This window comes from Phascolarctos cinereus, unplaced genomic scaffold, assembly GCF_003287225.1.
Source record: "Phascolarctos cinereus isolate Bilbo 61053 unplaced genomic scaffold, phaCin_HiC Scaffold_1;HRSCAF=81, whole genome shotgun sequence".
Lineage (NCBI taxonomy): Eukaryota > Metazoa > Chordata > Mammalia > Diprotodontia > Phascolarctidae > Phascolarctos > Phascolarctos cinereus.
Genome location: NW_027555514.1, coordinates 32,432,112 through 32,451,303, shown reverse-complemented (window position 1 = coordinate 32,451,303; position 19,192 = coordinate 32,432,112). Strand labels below are relative to the sequence as shown.

General features: G+C 37.6%; 1 protein-coding gene across 1 annotated transcript in view; it reads right to left on the bottom strand.

Moving 5' to 3' along the window:
• Window positions 1-19,192, bottom strand: part of ZNF385D (zinc finger protein 385D) — a 345,593-nt gene that overhangs the window by 148,614 nt on the left and 177,787 nt on the right. The window contains 1 exon segment of the mRNA XM_020971094.2: window positions 1,963-2,073. Coding sequence (XP_020826753.1) covers window positions 1,963-2,073 — 111 coding nt within the window.

Below are 19,192 nucleotides of genomic sequence, written 5' to 3'. Positions count from 1 at the left end.
AATCTTGCATCCTAATATTTTTATTCACCTTAAAAAAGGCATTGATTTCTCTTCCTGTGCAATAATTCACAGTGTTAAACATAAAAGCATCATAGTGGGATAGCAACTTGTACCTAGATTATTTCCACTTGAACTTAGAAGGAAGAAAAGGAGGGGAGAAGGAGTAGGGCCAAACGGAGGAAGAGGAGTGGTAGGGAAAGGAGAATGTTGGAATGAAAAGGAGGAAGTAGAGGGGGGGAAAGGAAAAGGAGGGGGAAGGGGATGGGGAGAAGAACAGATGCAGCAGAACAGAAGAGGAGAATGAGAGGGAAGAAATAAGAAGAGAAAGAAATAATCATCATATCCTATTTCCATTATATAGGGGGCTTGCACCTAATTTCCTAATTGATCTTGGTAATTTGTGTTTACTGCTTTTTTTTTTAATTTGTGGAAGTTAAAAACCAACTAACTGTTCAATATCTCCAATACAGTGGTTCTTATTTGCCTATTAAATATTCAATAAAGATTTTGGATCTATGGCAGTTTCTACATAGAAAGATAATCTTTGAGTTGTACAAATGAAGGCACTAAGGCCCTGGGAACTTAACTGCTTTTCCATTAAGCCCACCTTTAGGAGCCAAATTTGAACCCACATGCCAGGGTTCATTGCACTGTACTATACTAGTGTAACCAGAATGTTTTGTTCTTAAAAGTTCTTGAAAATGATCACATTCTGTATGAGATCAACAAAGAGGAAATCTTCCCACATGCCATATTTTTAAAAGAGTAAAACTGAACTTTCTAAAAGTAGCTCTTCACTGAGAGATTGTACTAATGCATGAAGAAGAGGATTTTTTTAAAAAATTCTCATACAAGTGAAGTCTCATGGGTCAGGGCTACAAAGAATCTGAAAACACGAAAGGCTAGATACAGATATGTTACAAGGCAGGTGCAGCATGAAACCAAATCAGCCAATTGACATCAAAAACAGCAACAATAAAATCACTGATTTTTCCATGCAATGAAATGACAGTTTTGAGAATAATTCAGTTGTGCATGCTTTATACTCCTTTAATTCATCAGACGGGGATGCAGATTCTATTCACTTCCTGCCTGGCTGCCCAGACAGCACAGCTTCCAAGGCCCAAGCTGCCTGCCCCAAAGGAAGACAAATGTATTGCTCCCAGCATCATCTTTATTCAGAATTAGCAACACTAGAGATATTCAAGCCTTACACTCAAAACCACATAAGAATACCGTAGATAGAAAACGTAGACGGGATTCTTGGCAGGTGATGGTAGCATGAAGGATGCTCCTGCCGGAGTGGGAGGATCTGAAGCACTGTATTAGTGAAATTCTCATACTGTATTCAGACCCCTAAGGCTCCTCTGTGGAACCCTTGTGCCTCAAATTCTCTCAAGAAAATTTCATTCCTTAAAGTAATTTTTAAAGCACCCTTTGCCAACTATGCCAAGACAAGGGGAATGTCATACATGTTCTCAGGGGATTAGTTAACAATAATCTAACGCCAAGATGGAAACATAAGATTGAATGCTTGAAGGGGGTAAAGATAGCAAAACAAAATATCAATTTCACAATTTTGCCAAGGGTTAACCCTGCACAAAGAAGAACTTGCCCACAGCTCAAGTCAGTGGGCCTCCAATGGGCCTCTGAAGCTGAGAATGTGACCAGATGCCAAGTAGCCCTGGGCTGTGTACCATTTCTGTGCCCACTAGGTGATCATGTTAAAGCACCACTAAGTTATGCATACAAAACATAGTGCATGCACTGTTTTTCCTTATCAAAAAATGAGCAGGCTTCCAAACTAAAGGGCACACCACGGATTAATACAGTTTCAATATAGTAACACTATATAATTTTTCATGCTCAGTTATGGGAGAGAGAACGCTTAAGGAAGCTCTACTCCTTTATGATTAAAAAATACAATGAATTTTTATACTGAACAGCAAATGATAAACTTACATCAGAATTAAATCTCAACTGGCAAATGTTGCATGATATGATTTGCTTTCTTCGATGAGGAAGAGGAACCCCAAATGTATGGTTTATTACAGCTTTCTGAATTGGGTCCATCTGTAACAAGAAAAAAAAAATAGAAATAAAGCTTGTCGGTTACATTGGAATTCTTCCTACTCTATTAAATGAGCAATCTGAACAGCCCTAATCCATAGCTCACATGATTTTTTAAAAGCATTTTTTTTTAATTTGGAGGGATTAGTTTTCTATTTTCCTGGCAAAATAGGCCACAATAAACCCAACACTCATGAAGATAAGAAAATAATAAAAGTCTACATCACGTGTTTCATACCAACCCATTTCTGATTCAGGGTTATGGATTATGTTATTTCATCACCATAAATAAGTAATTGAAATGTCACAAGAACTTTTTTTTTTCTGTCAAATGCTAATGTCACTAGTTATATATTCAATCTGTGTCCACACAACAGTATTTTTTTTAAAGTATTAGTATATGGAATTGGTCAACTCAGTTATTGCAAAATTACACCTTTATCAGCTCTTTGATTTAATACACGATCAGACACACCAGTTCTTCCATTTTGCTCCCACACAGGGCAGCATGGTGAAATGAAAATAACTCTGAGTTTGTAGTTTATAGTAAGAAGCCTGTGATAAAATCTGATTTTTCTGTTTTTTACCTATGTGGCCAGAGGAAAAAATAATTTTACCTCTTTAAATCTTGGTTTTCCCATTCATATAATAAAGCACTTGGATAATATCAATCTCTAAAGATACCTCATTAGCTAGAGTACCAGACCTGAAGTCAGGAAGACTCATATTCATGAGTTCAAATCTGTCCTCAGACATTTACCAGTTATGTGACCTTGGGCAATTTACTTACCTCTGTTTGCCTCACTTTCCTCATTTGTAAAATGAGCTGGAGAAGAAAATGGAAAACCACTCCAGAATATTTACCAAGAAAACCCCAAATGGGGTCATGAAGAGTTGGACACAATTGAAAAATGGCTCAATAATAATAACAACAACAAAAACAACAATGTATGTGGGTCTCAGTTTTCTGTAAAAATATGGAGTTAAAATCATATCATCTGTCGGGACCCAAATTCAACATCTATACAAGCATTTCTTCTGTGTATGGAGATGAGGCTTAGAATGTAGTTCATTAGGCATTCCGGGGCAGAGCTAAAATGGTGGAGTAGATACGCATTTAGCTGAGTTCTCTCAACATTCCCTTCTAGGCAACTTGAAAATAGCACCTCCACTCAAATTCTGGAGCGACAGAGCCAACGAAAGGTCAGAGGGAGGCATTCTTCCAGTCCGAGACAACATAGGAAGTCAGAAAGAGACATATCTGACATACAAGAGTCCACGGGCATGAAATTCCAGTGTTGAGACTAAGTGGAGGTGACAGAAGCACTGAAAGGTTCTGAAACTCCAGAAGTCGCTCTGACAACAGCAGCATGCAAAAGCTTGAAGCTTTAGACAGAGCGCAGACCCCTCTTCCATGCTGGCAATGGAGACCCACATTAACATAAAGTTATATATCAAGAAATAAGGTGGAAAAATAAGTGAACAACAACAAAAAGTGACCATAAAGAGATATTATGGTGAGATAGAAAATCAAGACACAAACTTAGAAGACAATGAAGTCAAAGCAACTACAAACAAAGCCTCAAAGAAAAATGTGAATTGGATACAAGTCCAACAAGAATTCCTGGAAGGCATATTTTTCCCCCCAAAAAGAAAAACAATGGAGGTAGAGCAAATATTAGGTATTAAAAATGAAAACAAAGGAAGAAAATAATGAAAAGACAATTAACAGCTTAGCTTTTTAAAAGATAAAAAATAGATATTTAATGAAAAAGAGGACTTTCAAACATTCCTGATGAGGAGATCAGAGCTGAATAGAAAATCTGAATTTCAAATGCAAGACCCAAAAGAAGCATAAAAAGGTGAACAGGATATGGATAAAGGATAGGATAAAAAGAAAGAGAGGGAAGGGTAAACAGAAGAAAATAGGGTGGAGAGAAATGCAGTTAGTAATCATAATGGTGAATACAAATGGGAATAACTTAAAATGGAAACAGCAGAATAGATTAGAAACCAGAATTCAACACTATATTGGTTACAAGAAACACATTTGCAACATACATACACACACACACACACACACAGATAAAATAAGGAGGTGAAACAGAATCTATTATGCATCAGCTGAAGTAAAAAAAGGCAGGGGTAGCAATTATGACCTCAGACAAAACAAAAACAAAAAAAGACTTAATTAAAAGGGATAAGCAGGGAAGCCACATATTGCTAAAAGGAACCACAGGCAATAAAGTAATATTGTTATTAAACATATATGTATCAAATGGCATGGCATCAAAATTCTTAAAGGAAAACTTAAATGGATTACAAGAGAAAATCGACAGTAAAACTATAATAGTAGGAGGCTTCAGCTTTCCCCTCTCAGAGCTAGGCAAATAAAAGCATAAAATAAATAATAAGTCAATGAGATGAATACAATTTTAAAAAGTTAGATATGATAGATCTATAGAGAAAACTGAATGATAATAGAAAGAAGTATACCTTTCCCTCAGCTGTACATGGCATGTTAAAAAAAAATCACTATTAGGGCATAAAAACCTTACAACTAAATGCCAAATAGCAGAAATATTAAATGCACTCCTTTCAGATAATGATGCAATAAGAAATACATTTAATAAAGGGCCATGGATGCATACATTAAAAGCTAAATGGAAAATACACAATCAAATCCTAAAGAATGAGTGAGTCAAAGAGCAAATAATAGAAACAATCACTAATTTCATTAAAGAGAATTCAAAATTTGTGGGATGCAGCTAAAGCAGCACTTAGGGGAAAATGTGTTACTCTAAATGCATACATCAGTAAAAGAGAGGAAGATCAGATCAATGAATTGGGTATGCAACTAAAAATAAAAACCTAAAAAGATTAAATATCCTCAACTAAATTATAAAACGGACATCCTGAAAATCAAGGAAAAGATCAAAAAATTGAAAAGTAAAAAAAAAAAAGAACCAATAAATAAAACTAAGAGCTGGTTTTATGAAAGAAAGACAGCAAAATAAATAAACCATTGCTCAATTTGATTTACAAAAAAAAAAAAGAGAGAAACCAAATTATTAGCATCAAAAATGAAAAGGCAAATGTACCACCAAAGATTAAAATAAAGTAATTATTGGGAATTATTTTGCCCAATTATATACCAGTAAAACTGACAAAAGAAGTGAAATGGAGGAATATTTATAAAAAGTATGAACTGCTCAGATTAACGGAAGAGGAAATAGAATACTTAAGTAACGATATCTTAGAAAAAATAAATTGAATCGGCCATCTATGAACCCCCTAAAAAAAAAAATCTCCAGGACCAAATGGATTCACAAGTGAATTATATTAAACATTTAAGAAACAATTTAATTCCAATAGTAATCAAACTTTTGGAAAAGAAAAAAGCTAAAGAAGGGATCCTCCAAAATTCCTTTTATGATACAAATATGGTTTTGATACCTAAGCCAGGGAGAGAAAAACAGAGAAAGAAAATTATAGGCTAATTTCCTTAGTGAATATTGATGCAAAAATTTTAAACAAAGTATTAGCAAGAAGATTACAGAAATGCATCACCATGACCTGGTGAGATTTATACCATGAATGGTTAAATATTAGGAAAACTCTCAGCATAATTGACCATATCAATAACAAAAACATCAAAAATAAGATGAAAATGTCAATAGGTACAGAAAAAAGCCTTTGACAAAATAACACTCATTCCTATTAAAAACACTAGAAAGCATAGGAATTAGTGGAACTTTTCCTCAAATTGATGAATGGCATTTATCTAAAACCAAGAACAAGAAGTGAAAAAAAGAGACTTGGGGTATGGAACCAAGATGGCAAAGAAAAAGCAGGAAATTGTCTGAACTCTTCCCAAAACCTCTCCAAACAATATTAAATAATGCTTCAAAGCAAATTCTAGAGTGGCAGAACCCACAGAAGGATAGGCTGAAACAATTTTCCAGCTCAAGACAACCTAAAAAGTCAGCAGGAAAGTCTTTTGCACTGGGGTGAGGGTAGAGTGCAATCCAGCACAGACTGGTCACCAGCAAACCAGAAGTGGCTTGAGAGTGACTGAATCAGTGGGCGCAGTGGTGGTTTCTGGACGTCTCAGCCCCACAGACAGTAAGGGAATCAGAAGGAGATTACAGGAGTCCCTTTGCCGGCACCAGGAGCATTATCCATACTTGGATCAGTGTCACGGCCCTGACTCTTAGTCTCAAGGCAAGTAGAAGCACTAGCACATCAGAGCTTGCAGCCTCAGGGAACTGGGACCCTAGTCACAGTTCCATGGTAGAAAAGAATGCTCATGGTCAGTCACAGACCAGAGCACAGACCGGAAAAGTAGTAAACCCACCTCTTCATAGATCATACCACTTTGGAAGAACCTAAAACTTGCAGATCTCCAGAATTATCTCGGAAAATAGATGCACAATAAATACAGTTAAAAGAAAGAAGGGAACTAAATGTTCGTCAGGACTAGCCACTCATTTTACTGGGAAGGAAAGTAAGCCAGGAGATGTGAAGAGATTGCTCAAGCTCACATAGCCAGTATGGGCCAGAAGCAGGCCTTAAGCCTAGCACTTCCTCACCTCAAGGTTAGCTTTCTCACCACTTCACTCTGTTGCCTTTGTTTAAACAGCAACACCATCTATATCTTCCTTGTTTCTGGAAGCAAGGGCATATCGCTTAATGCAGGCCACCAAAAAGGCTGGAGCAGGGACACCAAAAGCTTACAAGGGCCAGAAATTGCATGAATGGAGTAACTCTGTGGTCTTGTTTCCCAGGAGTCTTTTCAGGCTGCTTTAAAAATAGTCTCCCAAGGCTTTTTTCCCACAGCTACCAAGGCCTTTAAGGGATAATCAAACCTTAATCCACCAGCTGAAATATAAATTGGAAAGGAGAGGTTGACTTGGAAGAGAGGTCATGGAAATGAGAATAAATACTACAGCACATCCTGGGTAGTAGCTGTTCTGTGAACAAAAAGGGTTCCATTCCCATGGAAAATGGTATAAATATACTCACGAAAAAAATAAGTCCTCTCATTGAAGACTTGAAATTTTGAAAACAATGAAATTTCATATCTGAAAGTTGTGAAACTCTCAGTAACAATTGAGAAGCAACTACTATGTGTAAGGAAATGTGCTAGGTATGATATTGCATGTTCTTGCAATACTCATGCTCAAGATATAATTTTAGTAATTCAATCACTCAGGAATAATCATATTTATTATTAAGAAGGAGGAGAAGAGGGAGGAGAAAAGGAGAAAGAGGCAGAAAGGGAGGAGGAAAAAGAGGAGGAAAGGGAAGAGGAAGAGGAAGAAGGGTAAGAAAGAGAAGGAAGAGAAAGAGAAGGATAAGAAAAAGGAGAAGGAAGAGAAAGAGAAGGATAAGAAAGAGGAGAAGGAAGAGGAAAAGAAAAAAGAGGAAAAAAAGGAAAGAAAAAAAGCAGGAAAAGAAGGACAAGTTGATTAATCTACCCCACCAAGTCTTGACAAATTGCACAGAAATGCACATATGCTCTAAAAAAGAAGAATGTGAATGATGAAGGTGAGAGAACCCAGTGTTGTTACTTTAAGAGAATAGAAGCTGTCATCACATGACCTGACTTCAAAATCTGCCTCTACTACTTACTATGTGACTGTGGGCAAATCCATTGACCAGCTGGTGCCTCAGTTTCCTCATCTTTACAAACATGAAATAAGGGAATAGGATGATATTAATTTGGAGGTTTCCTCTAGCTTTAAATCCATGAACTTATCATCAAGAGTTCAACTATTTTGAAAGAATGAATGATTATGTATAGTCAAAGAGTATATGTAGCCAAAAAAAAAATTGCTTTCTCCAGTTCTGGCCACTTTTACTTATTACTTTTTTTTTTTACTCCACTGAGACCTCACTTCAAGAAGGGGAAAAGATAAAAAAAAACCAAAGCACTTAAACCATGCTGAATATAGCTATGATCTTAATATTACATTACAAAAAAAATAAATCTACCTGTATTTATTATCATGTATCAATATAATTCTTGAATGTTCCATGGGAAGGTAGCTACATTAACTAATAAAACCTAAATGAAATTGAGTTATCAGAACCTTAAACAAATGATTTCTTTAACATATGCCAGTAGACTAGAGAGGAAAGGGGGGAAAAAAAAGATTAAAGATATGAATAGGTACTCCCAAGCTTAACATATTGCTTTAATTAGCTAATTATTTAGTGTTCAATGAATTTTGAAAGAAAAAAAAATCCATTTCATCTTCTTATTTCCCTTAGCTATCACTGTTTTTTGCCTATTTACATGCTTGAATTCAATTCCAGATTCAGCCTATGAACTTCCTTAATCCCAAATGAATATGTTTTGCTTAATTTCAGGCAAATGGATCATCAGATTCAGACCAAACTCTGAAGTGCTTCCCCCTTACATCTCATCTGGGTGTTCTGCTAAATTAATTTGTAAATGAGGATACCAGGACCTGCCTGAAGTCAAACTGAAAAGCTAGATTTTCTTCCCAAGGATGTCCATTTTCTTTCTTTCTTCTATCAAAGAAGGGACTTACTTATTAGATGTCTACTTCTGCTTCCCCCAAGATATTTGTCGCCTTATTATTATTATTGTAATCAACAATCTCATTTTTTAAAATCAAAGTTGAAGCATTGAAGATTAGACTTTTGAACATGGCAAAGAAGAATCTTCAAGCTACCTGCCCTACCAACCAGACTTTTTATTTTTCACTTGTCACTGCTACAGAATTCATTCAGGGCTTTCTATACAACAACAGGCAATAAGCTTCTTTGAGCTATTGCGATCACATGTCATGATGTCATTTTGGTCCAAAAAGTTGAGTAGCAATGATAATACCATGAAGAGTGGGAAAAATTAAGTATTTATAAAGTGCCTACTATGGGCTAGGCATTGTACTGAGGGTTTTTTAGTCTTATAATCTCATTTCATACTTCTAAGAACCCTTGGAGGTATGTGTTATTATTATCCCCATTTTATAGTTGAGGAAGTTGAGGCATACAAAGGTTAAATAATTTGTCCAGTGTCACACAACTAGTAAGTGTTTGGGGCCAAATTTGAACTCAAGTCTTTCTGACTCCAGACCTAACACTCAATCCACTGCACCACCAGCTGCTTCTAAATTAATTAAACAAACTCTAAGAATTCTAAATCAGATAACAATTAACTTCTCCTCACCAGAGGTCTTTAAGCAAAAGTTTCATGATGAATCATTGTATCAGCATACATTTATTAATGCACTTACCATGTATTGGCAGTATGCTGAGTACTGGTAATACAAAGAATAGCTTGTGTGCATGTGTGTGTGTGTGTGTGTGTGTGTGTGTGTGTGTGTGTGTGTGTGTGTTTCCTGACCTAAGGTAGCCCTTAGGAGCCACTCCCTTAGTCCCACCTCCTCATTTGAGAGATGAGGAAACTGAGGCCTAGAGAAATAAAGAGACTTATCCAAGGTCATAGAACCCAACCTGAGAACTTGAATCTACTTACTCTCCTTCCAGACATCAATGTACCATAATCTAAAATAAACAAAAACCTAGGAAACAAATACTTGCCAAATGTAGAAAAATATAAAAAGTAACAGAAGGAATAACCAGAGATTCACTTTAATTATTCTAAGCATAACTACCTTAAAATACCCTGTACTGAAATTCACACAATTGATGATCATGCTGCCCTTTCTATAGGACAGCACACACACACACAAACACAGAAGAGTAAAGATCACTTTGGAAAGCCAGTCTTCTCTATAGCCTGAGGACGAGTATCCTACAGATGTTATTTGAGCAGCAGCCAGAGGTTGGGAAATTCTATGCCCAGAAATTTTCAACAGCAGATTAGAGCTAACAAAACCAGTGGGTTACTGAACACAAACCAACCACCAAACTACCACAGATTCCAACTCTCAATTAACAAATTAACAGAAATGCATATCAGAAAGCCAGCACATCATCTGGGAGATCAGACAGTTTGTGAGGCCGAGATGATGCAATATTAAATCGGTCTTGCCATTCCTCACCCTCTCATCTCCATGCCTACAAACTGGCCATCGCCAATGCCTCCAACGCGCTCCTGGGTCACCTCCACCGCTCAGAATCACTCTTCCTTTAAGATCCTTAGATGAGATATCTCTCACATGAGCCTTCTCTTAATCCTCCCAGATGCTAGTGCCTGCCCCTTATAAAAATGCTTTTGATATAGTGAACATATACACATACACATACACATATGCAGTGAACATAGAATATGTGTGTGTGTGTGTGTGTGTGTGTATATATATATAATATATATATATATAGAGAGAGAGAGAGAGAGAGAGAGAGAGAGAACATATGGTGAATATTTGCTATATATATATAGTATATATTGTGAATATAGAATATATATGTATATATATAGTGAATATTCACTAAATAAAAAGATATTTTTTAAAAGGGAAGGCATTAGCATCTAGAAGGATTAAGAAAAGGCTCATGTAAGAGATATCTATATGTATTTCTCTCTATGTATGTATATATCTACACACACACACACACACACACACACACACACACACAATTTATAGGTATATATGTTGTTTCCTCCAGTGAAATACAAGATTCTTGAGGACAGAACCGGTTTAATTCCTTTTTCTTTCCACCCCTAGCTCCTGGAACCTAGCATAGTGCCTGGAACATAACTGGTATTTACTATATTAATTGATTAAGTAACCCAAGACCAAATTTAAAGAATAGGAACAAAAGCAGATAATCTTGTTAAGTATATTTCATCATAACAGATTCTATCATCACCTAAAGGTCTATGTAAACCAAAGTTTTATCAAATCCATCTATCAATATTTGATGCAACAAAAATTGCAAGACAAAAAACAATAATGTCAATAGTTCCCGGAATGTCTTATAATCTGTCTTGTGCAGAAACCTATGCCTGACATAGAGACAGATGCCCATACCATTCTTTACATTAAATCACAAACAGGATCAAGTGAAAGAGAAGCAGAACCCAAATGAGCTCCCATCACTGGCTGTTACTGCCTAGCTCTATTAAATCAATTATGCAAAGAATGGAGGCTCCTGGGATACTCCAACAACTGCTGCTTATTAAATCAGGGGTGGGGGAGCAGGGAAAGCAAAGCCAAGCAGAGGAGAAAAGAAGTAGAGGCAGATGGCTCTCAGTGATGCAGATTGCTAAGAATAAGGAAATACCATAGCCAAGAAGGGGGAGGGGATTTGGAAGTACATGTATTTGGGGAAATGCTACTTAAAGCTCCAGTCCCCATTATTGCTAGGTGGTATAAATAGTAGCTGCTGCTAAAACCCCTAGTCAGGGATGGATGCATATGCCTTTTTGGATGGTCTATTGGCCACTCACTGATTGGCCTTTTCAGCTACACCTGTACATATGAATAGGGATTGCCATCACTGGGGCATCTTCCAGAACACAGCCTAGCATCTACTATATCCTCATTCTCAATTCTGCCCTGATGCTATTCTGAAAAATGAATGCCTGAACTTCTAGAAACTAAAATATTTGGACACTTGCCAAAGTAGTTAAAATGTGTCTAAATGTAAGAAACTTTCCCTTGCCAAGAACTTTTGAATATGGCTATCTGCCCAAGTATTATAGCTCCATAAAGCATTACACTAATGGTGATGAAGCAAAGAAGGAAGATGGAAAGGGGAGGTAAGATCATGAGTAGATCAAATGATAATGTCTCATTTTTATGGGGAAAAGTTGTTGCCAATTTATAATGTTATTCACCAGAAATGTGGGACCTGTTACTATTAAATATATGGAATGTACTCAGGTCTCTGTATGCAATGTTGATAAATGAGTGAAAAAAAAATTGAGTTACCAAAATAGAACCCTAGGCTTTTAGAGCAAGAGAAGCTTAGAGAGCATTAAATACAACCTTATTATTTTATAGATGAGAAAACTGAAGAAAGCCAAGAGAAAGCATTTAGGTCAGATTTTCTAAGTTTTTTTTATTATTTTTTTTAAAGCAACACAGTGGATTATTATGAAATAACGCTATGTGAGGGCACATCAAAGTCTGAACCTTCACATTGAAGAACAAGAAGAAGCTAGTATATTAAGCCTAAACCTTTGCAATTAGGGGGAGGTGGGAGATTAAAAAAAAAGTCTAACTAAGGATAGAGAGAGTATGTATTTAGAGACAGCTTTTTCTTTGCCTTTTTCTCTGAGTAAGCTTAATCCTCATTTGGTGAAGTAGAATTTTCAGGCATCGGTGGGTAAGTCAGTTAATAAACATGTATTAAATACCTACTATGTTCCAGGCACTGTGCTAAGTGCTGAGGATGCAAAGAATACTGTGATATCAACATGCAAACAAGTATGTGCAAACACTATCTATAAAGGAGAAACTGGAAATAATCAACAGAGCAAAGGAACTAACACTAAGGAAGCAGGAAAAGCTCACAAAAGGCAGGCTTTCATGTGGGATGTGCTCCATGAAAAGGCTAGGAGGAGACAGTACAAGAAGAAAGAAGCGGTAACAGATATTTCTGCAGTTTCCCTGACTAAGGAAGGAAATCACAGTAGAGGAAATGGAGGTTGAAAGGAACTGCCTGAAAAGGAATATGATGAGCACTGGACCTGGAGTCAGGAGGAGTTGCGATCAAATCTGACCTCAGACACTTACTAGCTGTGTGACCCTGGGCAAGTCACTTAACCCTAATTTTCTCCAAAAAAGAAAAGGAGTATGATAGGGAGCACAAAGATTAATAGACACAGAGGGAAAACAAATTGAGAAATAGAGGTTCTAGTGGGAGAAATCTATAAGGAAGAGAAAAAGATTTTTAAGATGAAGATAATTTGGATGCAAAGGGTAAGTTTTAGGGTAAAGCAGACTAGAAGTCAGTTAAGAAGTTTCATGAAGTGCCTGCTGTGTATGAGGAAAATATCAAGTACTCAATACAAATATGGTGCTGTGATGTCATTGATATGGGTGTTTCAATCAAAGGTGTGGACTGGAAATCCCACGACTGCCTGAGCATCCCTTGCCTAGGTAACACTTTCAGGCTCAGGGAGGCAGGGGTAGAGGAGGGAGTGTCCATTCAATATGGTGATGGCTTTTCCTGGATTTTTCCTGACATTGCAAAGTTATAGTGTGAGTCTTATTGTCAGTAGGATAGTACCTTACTGATGAATTCTTTTGCCATAGAACCTCACAACAAACATTTATTTTATAATGAAAATTTTTCTACCCTTTGAATTTAGTTGGGTTACAAAGGTAGATGGCATATTGGAGAAAAAGCCAGTCTTGGAATGAAAAATGCCTGGGTTCATTCTTTGCATCTTCTGTAGCTAACTGTCTTCCATGTGAATATCACATGAAGTGGTAACTAGAGCAAAACCCCACTATAGAAATCCTTAATCCAATTTAAAACTCTCCCAGAGGTCATGATGCAGAATGGTTATATAATCTGCCTCTGCTGTGTGTGTACGTGTGTGTGCATGTGTGTGTGTGTGTGTGTGTGTGTGTGTGTGTGTGTTTATCCCCCTATTCAGCCATTAGCAAACAGAAAAGCTTATCAGCTACCTTTCCCTACAGATAAACAAAACCTGGTTTCTAACAATTGAGCAAAACATGAAAACAAGACAAAAACACAATCCAGATCTCCTCCCCTCCCAGGAAGAACATACTGTGTTCTGTACCTCAGCAATTCCAAAAGAAAAAAAAATGGAGTCTCTTTAAGGGAGAATTCTGAATGCTTTCTGAACTTCCTAACCTTTCCTTCCAAGGGATTAGCCATCTGCAGGCTTTAACATCCTCCCTGAGAGTTAACTGGATATTTAGGCATGCACAGAGAGCTTAAGCCAGGCACTTCCAGCTCTGATCACAAACGTTCTTTTGCTTCTCATCATAATCTTAAGTCACAAACATTTTCAAGAACAATGAAGAGCTGTGTTTGCCAGCCCTCTGACAAAGTTATAGAATTTCTGAGTTGGAAGGGAAGTATCTAGTCCACCCATACCTGTAAGAGAATTCCTTCTATGCTACTTCCAACAAGTGGTTGTCTGGTTTTTGGCTGAAGCCCTCCAGTGACCCAGACCTCACTACATTCCAAGGCAGCCCTTTCCTTTTCTAAGTATGGGTCTTTTGGGGGTTTTGTTTGTTTGTTTTTCCCTGATATAAAGTCTAAAGTAGGTTCTTTCACCCTCTGATCCTTATTCTCAGCAAAACATTTTAAGCAACAGTTAATTCTTTCTGTAAGAAAGCCCACCAGATATTTGGATGTTGGCACTCTCAAGCAATTTGGTTCAGTGGTCCTCCCAAATGCTTCAGAAGCATAGCAATTATATGCTTAGCTTTTTAATTTATAAAGAACTGATCCCCTTTCCTTCCACCACCCCAATGAGGTTTAGGGGTTTAGGGGTAGTGGGACCCCAAAATCACAAACAAGTGGGTCCTGCCTGAAAGAATTCGACCAAAGCTTTCTTTCAGTCAAAGACAAGGTTTATTAGAACATCCGTCATATTGGGCAGATTGTTAAGGAGTATGAACATTAGTGAGCTATTGGCTAGATTGTAAGAATCTAAGCAGGGGCTAGATTTTAAGAATCTAAGCCTCTTAATGGAGACAAGATGGACTTTATACTCAGAAAGACTGTGGGAGGGATCTAGGAGTGGCCAAGTAGTTTGGGGTGACTGGAAGAGGGTCTAAGGAAGATCGGAATGGGAGTGGCCAGTAAACTGGGGTGAACAGAACTCCTGGGACCTGGGCAATGGAGCCTAGCTAGGATTAAGAGTAGGAAATGGCCAGGGGCTATTAGGAAGGTAAGACAATGGAAGGGAGATTGGGTGTAGCCACAATGAAAGGCCTGTTGATGGGATTATAGCCTCAAACAAATGTCCTGGTCTAGCTCCCTTCCTCATCACCCCCACACACAGAAGGCAAGTCAAATCAAGAAATATTCATTAAGCACCTACCATATGCTAGGCACTGCATGAAATGTTTACACATACACAGCTGACCATGTATCACATTTCATTATCCTATTTTCCCCTCAATTCTAGTCCCTAATAGTCAACCCCATGTTCAGTTTGAGAGGATTAATAAGTATACAATTAATAGGCCCCAGCCAAGCCTCTGTTGCCCATCCTTTGGAGTTAGATGGCTTACAATGAGTGCAAATAGCAATTATTTTTTATTCTGAAAAGAAACTCTGAAAGTCTTCCACTCCCAGATCAATACTTTTGTGATGGCAAACTAGACTGTTTTTTGTCTTAATTCTTAAGGGTCCCTTAGTCATTGAATGGGTATTTCCTCACACAAACTGAGACCTGGGAAAGACCTTAACTAAAAAGGCCAAGGTCTCCCATTGTGTTCTGGGCCAAGGCCAATCATTTTGACTCTTTTCTTTTCATTGGCCTCTGATAATTCTGGAGGAGAGAGTGCTGGTAAAGACTTTCTCACAGCTCTGCCGCATATCCATCTCACACACAAGTCAAGGGATGTCATTGCTTCTCTTTGAGAATGGACAAACAACAACAACAACAACAATTCCCTAGGGCTGGACAGGCACGTAGCATACATTGTAGTTGTTGAAATGAATTTCTGATTGGGATGTGTGTGTGTTGATTATATAGCTACAAAAGTACCATATACAATTAAGTGTGGCTGTTTTCTTGGGTAGCCATACCAAAATGCTGGAATAATCCTATGGATAGGATCAAAGAAATATAGCTGATTTAGGGTTTGGACTTTGTCAGAAGGTTGGGACTTCATTCTTCATCCCTCTTAGGATGAAATGAAGGAAAACGAGAGAACATTGCCCACTCTCTGAGAACCACAGAGAGCTTGAAATTTCCACCATCAAGCTCCCTGAAGCCAAGAGATTTATTTTTATTCTTTCGTTTTCTTTTTTTTCAAATCATCAGCACCTACCAGTGCCTAACCTACAGTAGATATTTAATAAATGTTTATGATGGGGTGTGGACCCAAGCCAAGATCTTTGCCCCTTGCCCCAAAGGGAATCTGGCTCCCATTTGTCTAAAGGGCCCACCTTTTGATCTTATTCAGATGCCTTTCAAACTTCTACCTTCTAGTTCCCTTCATTATCTATTCCCATTGTCTATTCAATCTCTGAGACCTTCCAATTGGAATTCTCTCCTAGACCCTTTTCCCAACCCCCTCCTCTGGCCACCCAAAGTTACTTTAGTGTATATAAGATCCACCCTGGCCTCCATTCAAATGCTGAGAATCTCTCATGCCCAAAAGGCTGAGCTTTTCTCATGTCCACTCATCTTACAGGCATCACCTGGTTTATATGATTTATTTCTAATAAACTTTTTCTCTGACTGGCAGATTTGGGTTGAATTCACTCAGGCAGGGCCTGCATCACTATCTTGGGTTTCCAATACCCCCAAACCTCTAGACCTCATCAATTATAGAGAGATTACTTTCCCCTTAATGTTGGGCAAAGTACATGATGGCCAGGTTGAGTTTGGTCTTTTGGTGAATAGGAAAAGTTTAATAGGTAATACTATCATCTTGTGGTTAAAACATGATAAGAAATTTTAATAAATGAATTTGGCCATCAGGTTCCTTTTCCTTAGAGAAAGATTGTTCTGTCAGTATTGAATGAGAAAGCAATTCTCATAGTCTTACAGTTGCTTCAAAATTTGCCTGGCTTGATAAATACAGATAAAACAGGATAGAGATGGATATCTGGATAGAAGGATGGATGGATGGAAGGCAGGAAGGAAGAGAAGGAAGAAGAAAAAGAGGAAAAGAGAAAGAAGAAGGAAAAGAGGAAGAGGGAAGGGAAGAAGAAAGGAAGAGAGAAAGGGAGGAGGGAGGCAGCCACAATATGACACAGCAATAAAAATTCTGGGTTTCTTTGACAATTAAGTGTCATACATGCATATTCTGAATACTCATAAATCCAGCTAGAGGCAAAATAGTTAAATAATTAAATAGTTAAGCTTGAGTGTGTAAGAGAAACTTAAAAAATAAGTGGAAATCGATTAATTGGTCTTTATGAAGGTCAGGGAGGAAGCTGAGCATTTATGTCTTTAAGTGACTCTAAGTGGATTACTCTCAGACAGGTAATGAATATTCCAGTCATTGTGACATAGTGGAAAGAACAGAGAACTGGAAATTAAGGTTCTTTTCTTAATGTCTCAGTTACCTCATGTATAAAGTAGAAACTGTGATCTGTTAGAAATAGCACCAATGCTGGAGTCGAAAAGCCTGTGTTAAAATTCCACCTTTGATGTTTACTACCTGGCCAAGTACTTTAACCTTAGAACTCAGTTTCCCCATCTATAAAATGTGTTAAAAATTATTTTTCTTGGCAATCTGTGTCTTGGAGACTCAGAGCTCCACCTCCAGCCTTCTGCTTCAAAGTTCTTCAGAAGGATATCACTGGTAATGAGATTGCATTGAATCTTTTTTATGCTGGTCAAACCAGACTCAAACCTGCATTGATTTTATCCTACTCAAGCTTGGATGGAGACAGATACTACTGCCCAGATAGACAGAGGCTGGGAGTGGTCTGGTGGAATGATGGTAGGTTGATATGAGCCCCTGTTGAAAGGGTTTATAATGCTGTACCCCCAAAATTCCTTTAAAGCCAGTTCTGAACTGGCCCCCTTTGGGGCCAGTTTTGGACTGAACTCCCATGCAATGCATGTCAAGCCAGCTTGAGAGAAATTAAACCATGGACACACACACCCAATTTTATTTTGTCTCCTTCATAGATAATAAATTGGGTTCACAAATGTATAGGGGGTTAGAAAAGATGGTCTCTGAGGTCCCTTCCAGATCTACAGGAATGATCTTAAAATTTATAAAATGCTTTCTGACCAGAGAACTCTAGGAAACAAATTACTTAATGGATTGATGTTAGCAAACCTTATTACTTTTTCTCTTGAGATGTTAGGGAAAAACAAAGATTTGCACAGCAATGTAGAATCAAAGGAAAGAAAGATTCAAGACAGTGAGACATCCTTTGAGAAGTTGCACCAATATAAATCACATTTCCTCATTTTGGATCATTTTAATAATATCCATTGAATTTTCCTCCCATCTTTGTTTCTCTGAAAAAATGGCTTAGCACAGGAGAAAAAGTACTAGGTTTGTAATCAGAGGATTTGGGACTGAATTCTGATTTTGGGTCTTTCTAAGAATATAGCCATGAGTAAATCATGTTACCTTTTTGGACCCCAATTTGCTAGCATTTAAATGAGATGGTCGGGAAAGAAAATTACAAGGTTCAGAACTTGAATGAAAGAGAAAGTCAACGCCACATAACTAAGAGAGAACTGGTTTCAATTCCAAGAAGGGAGGAAGGAAAGAAAGGAGAAGGGGAAATAGGGAGGGACAAAGGAAGGGATGAGGGAAAGAAGGAAGTGTGACATACATGGAGAAAGGGTGGAAAAGAGGAAGGAAAGGAGGAAGAGAGAGATGGAGAAAAAAGGAAGAAAAGAATGGAGGAAAGAAAGAAGGAAAGAGAAAGAAAGAGAGGGAGGGAGGGAAGTTGGTACTCTAGACAATAACGGAAGTAGACAGGTAAGAAGGGAGAGAGAGGAGAGAGGAAGGAAGGAAGTCAATGCTTTTGTACAAGCTCTACTTTTGACAAGAATTATGTATGTGAACCTGAGAAAGTTACTTAACTTCTCAGTACCCCAGTTAACACTGCTCAGAGCTGCTGAGAAGGTTCTGGCCAGTATTGGTAAGAGGGAATTTCCTCTTCTAGGAAGTTGTCTACATCAATAAAAATAACAAATTTAGTTTCTATTCCTACCTTCCCCCAAACATCTCTAATTCCTTTTAATCCTTTTATCCTTCCATTAATTGCTGCTCCACAAGGTTTTAACAAAAATGCCTTCAGGTAATCTGAGCACTTGGAGGAGACTGTGATAATTTTTGAAGATAATGAGATTAATTGATTTAAGAATTAAAATAACAATAAATATTTTTGAGCTCTCCTAGAACAAAAGCTCTCCAAAGTATTCCATTGTTGTCAGTCAATAAACATTTACCAAACACCTCTGATGAGTCTGGCACTGTGCTAAGCACAGTCTTCTGTGTGTGTCTTTTCAGCCTTGTCTAATTCTGTGGGACTCCATTTT